Genomic DNA, 11,145 nt, shown 5'->3' on the forward strand with positions numbered 1-11,145 from the left:
TAGGCATTTGTATGTTTATTTGGAAGAAGTTAGGTACAAAACAGTGGCATTTTCTTCCAGAGAAATAAAGACAAAAGTGAACAAATGTTACTTTTTTTCTATGTGGATGACGCCTGGAGCAGGTCCTTTCTGCAAACAGTCTTTTGAGATACAGGTACTCTAAATATAGCAATTAAATAACAACTTACTAATACCCCAAACATATTACTGATAAACCCACTTGTGTCAAACAAGCAGATTCAACGATAATCCCTAAAATCCACAATGGTACACACAGAATGCTAAACAAACTCTTTAAACGGTTAGTACAGAAGTCTCTCTGACACTGCACCAAGAAAGTCTTTGATCAAAGACTGTTGTGTTCCTGCACTTATACGTCACCTGACAATTGTGGGAAAATAAACCAATTTTTAGGAAGATTAAAAAAATGCATGGTTAGAAGATAATGAGCATCCATGCTACACGAGTTCAGTACTCTGAATAGAAACAAAATATCTATGATCATCCCGCGCGGCGCAATGACAGTCTTATATGAGTAAAATAAAATAGAGACAGGATAGTGTATGTAACAATTTTAAAACTGTAGAATATTAATACAATGTACGTTTTCACAGACAGTTAATTGACATACCAAAAAAAATCTAATTTTACAATACCATACTTAATCAGTGTTGACAAATACGTTAGGCTACCATAAGTAGAGAATTTCCGAAGGCTGAGAAATTAATTTAAACAAAACTCAACTGCGCAAAAAACCTTTGTAACTCACTTACACATTCGATTTTTTGCAGCTCTGACCACGACATCACCTTGATTAAAAAAGAAAAACGTACTTGTCAGTTGTGCTTGCTTAACACAACTGAGGTGACTGATAACTGTCAGGCAGTCATGGTGGAATATTAGTGTTTACATGTGAATTGCAGGTGCATTAAAATCTTGGGGCCCTATCCTACATCCGGCACAAAGCGGTGCACAGCGCAGCACAACAGTCGGTGCTAGTTTCTAGCTGATACAGTTGACATTTTCATGGTCAGCGACCACGTTTTGTAGGTAGTAAATGTACCTGCACCCATCTGTGCACCCATAAGCATGGGTCGAGGTGTGGTCGAGCACACTGATAGCACATGGCTACTTTAGGCATCAGCAAGCAATTGTGCCATTGTCCAATCAAAACCTGGTATAAAGTCAACAGCGGAGTATTTTCCTGCTATTTAAAGAGTGCATGATTAAGATACTAAGATGTGCCGACATAGACTGGTTCACAATGGACACACTCTGGGTTGCAGGTGAGTGAAATATTACATCATTAGTGACAAAAACATATTATTCTCTAAGATGTGAACATAGAGATGAGCTGCTGTCCGACTCTGAATTCAAAGAGTTGGAGTGTACATTTACGCACGAGGGGCAACATAACTTTGCTAAATATTTTTGAAGCTAAAGGTTAAATTGTTTCTTCTGTCAAGTTTTTGACAAATTTTTTTAGTTTTGCTGCTTAAATTTCCCACTATATTTGCTGCAGTGACATGACTGCACCTAATACTCTCTGCCGTCTTTTCTAATTTGCCAAATCTGCCCTTTAAATAACAGTAAAGGGAATGGGAGTGGACACTGATTGGTTGAATTGATGTTACACCCAAAACATATATGATTTAAGGAAATAAATACAACACCTTTGACCCTTAGGCTTTACTTTGCACCCCAATAATGTGCCTAAGTGCACCATCTAGTGTGTAGGATTTAGTGACATCTAGTGATGAGGTTGCAGTACTGAAACTTTTCCTGTGTGCCAGGCCTGTGCAGGAACTATGGTGGCTGACGGGAATAGCCCTATCTAGAACCAATGTTTGGTTTGTCCATTCTGGGCTACTGTAGAACAACGTAGCGGACTCTGTGGAAGAGGACCTGCTTTGTATGTTCATATAAACAGTTCAATCTAAGGTAACTAAAATAACTATTCTTATTTTCAGGTGATTATAAATTCACAAAAACATAGTTGTGATTAAACACCATTTCCACAGATGGACGCTCCTTAATCCTACACACCGGACCTTAAACTTGCAAAGTGGAATTTGACACACACCAGATTTACTCCTGTCACGCACTTTATCCAGATTTTTTTAAATAGGGCCCTTAGTTTTAAGGGAAATTAACTGCTTTGTCGCTGAAGCAGTGGAGAGATCTTCTGTTGTTGTCATTAGAAAGAAACAATTGATCTGTTGTTACCATGTTTTGCCAAATGTCAACATGAAACTATTGACATATTCAGAATAAATAAAGCCACTGCTCGTAGACCGCAACCGAAGGTCAGATTTAGCTGTATTCAGTCATGTATAAAGCTACAGCATCCAGGTCCACAGAATAACAAAGCAATATCGCCTTTTAAACTGCATTCAGACAACCTTTCCAGAGGCTGTGATTTGTAGATGGATGCTAAGATATACACCTACATATAGTAATGAAAACCCGATACAAAAAATATATTGAGTACAACTGTACCAGCAGTGAGTATTTCTAAAATGTTACAGATAAAAAATAAATTCTGAGTAAATATATAGTATAGAATAAGGTTTGTAATAGAAACCAGCTATTTGAAACATGCTTTCTAGTTAGACACATCTACTATGATTGATATTAGTTTACTAAGTAATCAGCCACAGTGAGCATATAGATAGGAAACTAAAATTATTCAGTTAACAGTGGATAAGTCCAGTTCAGGATCATAAGGAAGACACATTGGTCTAGTGTCTTAAAAAAGCAGGGCGCGGGGTTGCATTATAACAATTTCAAAACACACGACGTGTTCTTGAACACATTAGCTCTAACTGAAACAGGTAACCTGCTACCTAAACTGTCAGAAACATAAAGAGCAAATGTGACCTGGCTGTCTTTTTTTCAAGTAATTAAGATTAAAATGCAGTGTGATTTTAGGGTGAAAAACGATGAAGGTCCAGATCTATGGCTTATATGTTGATGGGAAAGGCAGGGAATTTCTTTGGCTATCAAGGCAGGTACTTTGTGAATCTCATTATCAATGCAAGATAAAAATCTGATTGTACAGTTCCCACTACTAACATTGTCAACCCAACTATACAAGTAACTAATCTATTTTCTCTTCTTCAAAAGTGAGACAGTCAATTTTAAGAGTACAAATGTGAGTGTTCTAATAAAAGGTCGACCTCGAGGTCCACAAGGGAACAGCCTTTGTGAGCACCATATGTCCTACATTGTTCTTGGCTACGGGAAGTTGATGCTTGGCAAAAAAAGACAGTGGGCGAGCTCCACTCTCATATGCAAACACTAAGGAAGTGATTGTAGTTTTTACCCAGGTCTGCTTCAGGGATCTGCCTCTGGGGTTTGATGACCCCCATCCTTGGCTTTGATTTGGAGCCAGGCGTCTCCCAGCGCCTTGGCAAAGTGGTCATCCACTGAACCTGTGATGGACACTGAGTTGGACACAGGCTCTGCTTCTCTGTAGTTTTTTCCAAGGCTGCGACGGAAGTGCTCCTCAATCACAGGATCGCAGACTGTGTTAGCTAGATCAAGATTATGTGTGGAGGAAGGAGAAAATAGTTATTACCAAATATGTGATGTATAAAAATATACTACTATATATAAGAAGCAGATTGCACACTTTGTATTGTAGTGACTTAGGCTTACCGTTGGTCTTCATCTGATCAGTAGGAGGGCTGGGTGAACAGCCATTCATGTGGCAGTGCGAGAGATTACAATTGCGGTTGCTCGCAGGGGCACAGGTTATAACGGAGGGACGATTCTATAGGTGGAAAAAGTACAATCAGCTAACACAGGCATAGTGCTATGTAGAAGTCAGCACATCCCTTCTAAATCCAGATAAACCTGATGTGTAAAAATATTCTGCACTAATTAATATACTCATTTATATTTGTCCAAAAATGTTTAACAAATGCTAAAACTCAACTACTGTTTCACTTACACAAAAATCCTACACTTTCTGAATTTTAAATACAGAGATGTACGCCTCTAACACATTTAAGGTAAATACAGAAAACTTTAACCTTACATCTACATTAATCTGTATTGTAAAAGACAAACATCCAAGAAAAGAAACCCTAACTGAACATGATGTGAACAAGCAAAGGTCAGATTGTTTTAGTTTATCTCAATGAAGATGTCCTTACCTGCTGTGTGTCAGCAAACAAGCTAAGCGATGCGTAGCTCATTTGAAAAACTGACGCTTTCCCTGGCTTTTATTTTTGCAAAACAAGCCGTTGCTTAGGCTCGATAAGCTTGCTGAATGTTGTTGTCCCTCGTCGTAAAATCTCGCCATTTTTTTGCACTCTAACAGCCAAAGGTTACTTGCTCGCTGTATGTCAGGAAAAGGTTTAAGAGAGACCTTTTCTTTTAGCGAAGGTAGTCTTTCGGTACCTGCACAATTTGTTGTGCCAAGAGTAAGACCTTTGCAGTTATTCTGTCTTACTCGTTTTTTTGTTCCTTTTTATGGAGTAAATAACATTTGTGAAATAAAAAATACATTTGAAACACAAATGAAAATGAAATATGTGAACATCTGAATACACCCATATCATCTGAAGTTAATTAAATCTGACCTTGTTATAATGTTTGGAATTTTTTCTGAAATATATTTTCATTGTGAACACCTTAACCTTGCAAAGAGTATGTAAAGGAAAGTGGGTTATCTTTACAGTCAGTGTAATCCTGTTATAAATATTTTTGCTTGTAATAAAATCTAGCTGTTAAACAATTTAATTGTCTCAACAAACATAACTTTAACTGTGCACTGAAGATATATCAAGAATTGCTAGAACAGTGGTACATCCAACAGATAGACTTATATGAGGTACAATTAGAATAATCTATTATTTAAACATTTCTTGTTGCAGACTTGCACATAGATGCCCTTCTATACATACTACAAACGCTTTCCACACATGCACACTGACAAACAAGATGCCGACCACCAACAACCAGAGAGTATTTGAGGAGAAAGTCAAAAAGTGAAAATGAATGAGACTACTGAACAAAAGTATGATCAAGGATGGGAAATATGGTACATTGATGCAAGATGAGAGGCATCCACAAGGTGAACCACTGTGCTTTTCTAACACATGAGCACATAGTGTAATAAGCACATTCACAAATTTCGGGCGACAAGTAAACATCCACACAGGGGTCCTCATGAACCTTTGTGTGTGTGGGCAAGCATGAATTATGCTTTACCCATGCATTTATTTTATCACACTCTTATTGTTAATACGTCTTTTAAAGTTTGGCACTGTTACTGTGAACATCAGATGTACCCTCTATAAGTGTTACAGGTGGACATACCTGCTGCCGCTCCACTGTCCCACTCATGACGGACCTCTCTCTGGCCCCCACTCCAATGTCGTGGCTGCTTTTGGTCAGAGCTAGAGGCTGGTCTACAGCATAGCTGGAAATGGAAGCATACAGGTGATTCCCGTGGAGACCGTTGGAGGAGGAAGTAATGTGCTCCACAGGAGTGTGGCCGAGGCTCCAGTGCTCATTACGATTGTCTCCAGCAGAGGGACGGGCCCTTGATGAAGACAGTATTAATTAAACATAACCCACAAACAATTTCACCTCTTCATAGACAATTCATACACCAGCTGCCGCATCTCCTGTCTAAAAGATGACATAGTGTAGACTTGGGTTGTGAGGTTTTTTTGTGTGTGTGTTAGGTAATTTTTTAGAATTAAAGATCACAAGCCTGACTTCCCTCTGACTTTATTGTGCTGGTAATCTAAATTGTCTCTTAAAATGTTAACACTTTACAGCCTAGAAGTGGTCTTTGTAGGGTCGTGTACAGAATTTTATTTCATAATCTCTAACTGGGCTATTTAAGGAACAATGGTTTGACTGTTCTTAGCCTGTTCAATCAATAAGAAATTTTGGAGATTTTAATAATTTTTCCCCACATATGTATTTAAATAAAAACATTGCTCTGGTGCCATTTTTCTAAATGAACTTTACTCAATGAAGTCTGAGGACTGAAACATCGCTGATTAAGTCAGAGCAATTTAAAGACTGAGTGAGGGAGTCTTGGTTTCTTCTCAGTAAAGAGTAAAAAGAGAAAAAAGGGCGGCTAACTACATAAATACAAAATGGAAAAGGATTCACATGATGTACCATACAAAACATCTGCATAGACAACAGTTCGGGTTTCATACTAATTTTTTCTTTTTATAGTATGATGATGAGAAAGGTATATGATGAACTGCATGTAACAAAATTTAAAAAGCAAATGCGCTTACAGTGCCATGGTTGATACAGTATGATTATTTATGCTTTCATTTTTGAAAGACACTTACAGCTGCGTGGCAAACATTCTGCTCATTTTGGTCATGTGGTCATCATCACAGTTGATGCGGTCGTCCATTTGTTCTTCCCCATACTTCCTTTTGCTCGGGCAGTGTGTAGGAGGCCCTGTCATGTTGGACATAGCAGTGGGCAGGGAGGCCGTCCTGGACTCATCTGTGGAAATCGGAAAGTACAAATGATCAAATTAATCAGCAGTACCAGTAATCTAATAATATTTAGATTCTAGCAACAAGTACATAATTCCACATTGAACATGAACTGTAACATTCAAGAAATTACTGGTTAACCATATCTATAGTCCCAGTGAACCAGTGTGTTGGCCTGTGCACAAAACTGAGCATATTTTAATTAAGTCACACCATCCTAAAAATTAGGAGAACACTACTAAACTGTGATCTAAATTACTTCAATGACTTCCCAAATTTGGAAATATTTAAGGACTTTGTTCAGTCTACTGAGATGGAATTGATTTCTGAAGGCAACTTTGATTCGAAAGGTCAACTGTGCAATGAACAAACAACTCATTTACTTCTGAAATAAAATCACATCCTAAAAACTGAGGTAAGTATGTGTAGAAAAACAACTACTGTTACTGTTAAGTCATTTTCCTTATAAAACTGTTCTGCTTTATTCAAAATATCTCTAGGGGCTTTCGCGTCACCACAAACACAAAATGTGTAAACATTTTAAGCCGGCTGCATTGATAATGCAGTGGTGTAATGTACCAATGTAATAATACTTTGTTACAGCACTTAAGCATTTTTGGAGTATCTGCACTTTAATGGAGTTCTTTTATTACTGTCCTCTTAACTTTTACTTCAGTACATTTCTGTCAAGCATTTCAGTTACATACACCAAAACAGGGAAGGAAGGGCAGACAGAAGTGATGGATTTATAAATGAAGGAATGGGAGGGAAGTTAAAGCTTAGTATTGGCTCTAAAATCCTTTTTAGGTAGTAAAAGAAACCTTGTTTTTCTTCGAGCATAATGTAGGTTTTATTGTTAAGGTGGTGTATACTATGAATAAGTTAACTGCATGCTTTAAAAAAATAACGGCATTCACTTGTACTTTTAATTTCAATACTTAATTATATTTAATACAATAAAATTATTATTGATACTTAAGTACAGTAATTATCAGATGCTTAAAGATGTTTACTCAAGGTTACTTCAACTTCAAGAAAAATCATTTTCTGGTAAGATATCTGTACTTTTACTCAAGTATGGCTTTCAGGTACTTCATCCACCACTGCAAATAACATTTGGACTGTATGCTGTTATTCTGGGCCATGTACAAATGTTTGTGGGTACTTCTTAGGTCTGTGTAAAGTCTCTAACACGCTAAATATGAGGATTTAAGAAAAGGCCAGATAATGTTTGTTATTGTAATATATCCAGTATTAAAAGTTGACCTCGCGTACATATCTTGCATCAAAATTTAGTAAAGTTGTGTGCTTGACTGCAGTGATTGTGTAGGTAAAAGCAGACGTCACACGGAAACCAAAACATGTTGAGCGACTGATGTTGGTAATTAGGGAAAGCACATCTTGTTAGTTCTACAGATAAGTTGTATACACAGAAAAGGCACATATTACAATACACAAATAATGTTACTAACCGTCGTAGTGCAGTCTCCCGATGTTATTGTTCATCTTGTCCAGGAACTGAGAGTTCAACAGGTCCATTCTAGTGAACAGCATTTACACGAACAGGCTAATTGCTAACATCGATGTTAGCAAGATACACCAGCGAAGGCAACTAAAGTTATATCCTGAAGAAGAGAAAGTTGGGAAAAATCAGAAACTAAACGGGAACGTTAACGTAGCTCACACCTAAAGAAATTTGGTGATAATTGCTGTTTTGCCTTGACGTTAGCGGTTGGCTGGCTAGCGTTGGGTATTCTGACGTTGACGATACCAAGGCTAGCAGTTAGCTAAACACGTAGGCTGAGCTAACTTTTAGGATAACGTTAGCCAGCTGACTTTACTGCTTCTTGAGTTAGTTAAATAAGACAATTACAATGGTTAATAAAGATAGTTGATACTGAAATGATTGTACACATAGTTACAGTAGTTTAGCTAACTGTTGTTTTAGTAGCGGAAGCTAACACGCTAGCCAGCTAACTTTAGCTACAAACTAACGTTAGCCATTAGCAGCTAAGCTAAGCTGCTCCCTAACTTTGGTAGCAACTAGTAAAACCGAATAAACGTTAAATTAACATTAAAGCTAACAAGTCAGCGACAACTTACTTTACGTTACGATTAGTAAATGTATGCCCAAGAACAAAATTGCTAAATAACATTGCCGTAACATTAAAAGTTAATGTTACTCACTTCAACAAAATTAGCTTTAGAGCCACAACATCACCACGGCTAGCCCAGCTTGCCTTTACGCTGCCTTCACGCACTTTCCCACCGCTCCAGTCCTCAGACAAAAGAGTGGTGAGCGGCCCTAGCGGAGAAGAGGCGAAAGAGGGTGAAGTTACCTAGTTTGGGGATCTGCTCGACACCAAACTTTGGATGACGTTCATGTAAAAGCTGTATTTATTATCAAAATAACGTGTTTGCTGTGAATCACTGTATGAACGTCTGCTTAGTGATAATATTTGCAGTTAGCTACACAGCATTGCAAAAGTCATCAAGTGCTTTGGCCATCACAAAAGTTTGACCCCAATATCGACAACACAAAGCATGTTTTGTTTTTACTATAAAATGATATGTTAGGAAATAAAAATACTCTTATCTTGGCAGCTGTAAATTACACAAATGTTTAACTGGACTACAGACCTTTTTCACATTTGACATGCCATAGCAGGAAAAATACAGTATAGGTGTAATCAATAACATTAATGACAGCTGCGCTCCACACTGGGGAGGCTCTGGTATTGTCCATGCTGGCTTACTGGAGAAGCTTGCTGGTACACCTAGGGACTGTTATTTATTTATCAGAGGTGGGTGGTTGGCTGGGGGTGTGACTTTGTGTGAATTAATGTGTTTGTGTGTGTTGTGTGTGTGTGTGTGTGTGTGTGTGAGTGTGTTTTTTAAATATCCTACCCAAAGCGACAAATGTGACTTGGGCAAAATGCACGACCTTACCTCCACCGTAAAGTCGATTCTAAAAAAACTTAGACAGAAACTCCCACACACTGTCCTGCTTACTGCTGACGTATTTACTGAGTTTAAAAAATGACTTTCCTTTTTCATTTACAGTTTTTGGCTATGATAAATGGTATAAATTTGATGATTTTTGAAGAGTTTTATTTTCTTTAAAAAGAATGAAAAATACAGCCAGTTAACGTTGTATGCCCCTCCCAAAGCCAAAATAAAAACAATAAGTCCCTCCCCAGTGCTTTAAAGAAATTGACATGCCTCCCCCTTTTTGCACCACACCCTTCTATCTCATAAATTGCAAAAAGTCCCTTAATAATGGTCCTAAGTCAACATTAATGTTAACAATTTCACCTGTGCTTTTCCCTCCATGACAAACCATAATGTCAGCTGTGAAAAATGTCCGTTGATCACTTGCAAAGAGCACAGTGAGAAGAGCCGGTCAAGATCCTGACTGCAGCACAGATGCCATGGGGGGGCACTATCATCACTGAATCTGCCCATCGGCCTTTCCGTTAACATTTCAGCAAAGTAGAGGTTGGTTTAGATGTTCACTACACCACTACTACCAGCTGATGTCACCCTAATATCTATGCGTGAGCTTTAGTGCATGGTGCAGCTTTCTTCCAATATGCAAGTATAATTTTAGACTGTCCTCGTATGACTGTCTCTCATGACCAATATTCAAAAAAGAAATGAGACACCCAGATCTTGTTTCCATGGATATTCAATCAAAAAAGCATGCATCCCATCTTCATCATGTTGCTCTTCATATTGTATATTATAATGAGTACAACACACACCATGCATAGCCTTTATTTATACATCACAAATCACAAATTTGCCTCAAAAGGCTTTACAATCTGTACACAATATACAACGCAAACTGTCATTAGATCATAGATTTAATTATGGAAAAACTCATTGTCCTTTAACAGGAAAAATAAAACAACAGTTGTGCAATAGTTGTATATAAAGAATAAACAGTCAGAGTGACAGTAAAATTACAATATGGAGGAACAGAATGATATTAATGTGCAGACATACAAGTTATAATTAGAGCTGGAGTTTGTCACTGGCATGGATTCAACAAAACTCCACTATTCATGAAGCTCAGCTATTTTTAAAATGATTATTTAGTGTGTTATTACCAAGTTTCCCTTCTGTTCCATTTTCTAGAAACAGATGAGTTTGCCCCATCCCCACCCCTATGCAATGTTACACAACTTTACAGACATATTTGTGTAACATTAGGTTTAAAAGTAATAGCAGTAAAGTAATGCAAGGCTAATTTTGACATCTGGACCAAAATTAACTTAGACCCAAATTGCTTCAAATTTAAAACAATAAAACAAATTTAAGGCTGTATTTTTTAGACATTTCATGCATCCTAGCTGTGGACCAAAAACAGTGCTGTCAGTTATTTAAAGTATCCATCAAAATGTATTATTTTGTATAACATAATACAGTTAATCTACTGCAGGTTTGAATCTTTTTGTGCAAGTAGCCTGATGTTATCTTTACCATATTTTATCCAGTCACCTATTATCCAAGTGCAGTGTTGGACAGTGACCTGTTTGATGGCCAAGGGAGTGTGCTCAAAGATCAGCGGTTAACCAGCTGAGCAGATGTCAATAGGATGATGGCACCAGCCAACGAGTAATTTGAGCTGTATGTTTGTTTGATAGAAAATATTCAC

At 37.6% G+C, this 11,145-nt stretch overlaps 1 protein-coding gene across 2 annotated transcripts; it reads right to left on the reverse strand.

Annotated features, from left to right (window-relative positions):
• On the reverse strand, positions 1 to 8,808 carry vgll4a (vestigial-like family member 4a). Of its 2 annotated transcripts, none has more exons than XM_042491253.2 (6): positions 8,673 to 8,808; positions 7,958 to 8,110; positions 6,330 to 6,492; positions 5,329 to 5,554; positions 3,661 to 3,775; positions 1 to 3,536 (listed from the first exon to the last, which is right to left on the reverse strand). In XM_042491253.2, the coding sequence occupies exons 2-6, from the start codon at positions 8,037 to 8,039 to the stop codon at positions 3,337 to 3,339; spliced, it is 786 nt and encodes a 261-aa protein (XP_042347187.1). In that variant the 5' UTR covers positions 8,040 to 8,110; positions 8,673 to 8,808; the 3' UTR covers positions 1 to 3,336. The 2 variants fall into 2 exon arrangements, with proteins under 2 accessions (XP_042347187.1, XP_087938129.1); XM_088082003.1 differs by lacking the exon at positions 8,673 to 8,808 and adding an exon at positions 8,589 to 8,610.
• Positions 8,809 to 11,145: the final 2,337 nt, after the last annotated feature.

Source organism: Plectropomus leopardus, chromosome 9, assembly GCF_026936395.1.
Source record: "Plectropomus leopardus strain MGB_pleo_1.0 chromosome 9, ASM2693639v1, whole genome shotgun sequence".
NCBI lineage: Eukaryota > Metazoa > Chordata > Actinopteri > Perciformes > Serranidae > Plectropomus > Plectropomus leopardus.

Excerpts from the sequence above, each read along its gene's own strand:
- vgll4a (XM_042491253.2), bottom strand. The coding sequence starts at position 8,039 with ATGCTGTTCACTAGAATGGACCTGTTGAACTCTCAGTTCCTGGACAAG. Across the intron at positions 3,776-5,328 it reads GGACAGTGGAGCGGCAGCAG|AATCGTCCCTCCGTTATAAC; the intron begins GTATGTCCACCT and ends TTCCACCTATAG. Across the intron at positions 3,537-3,660 it reads TGATCAGATGAAGACCAACG|CTAACACAGTCTGCGATCCT; the intron begins GTAAGCCTAAGT and ends ATCTTGATCTAG.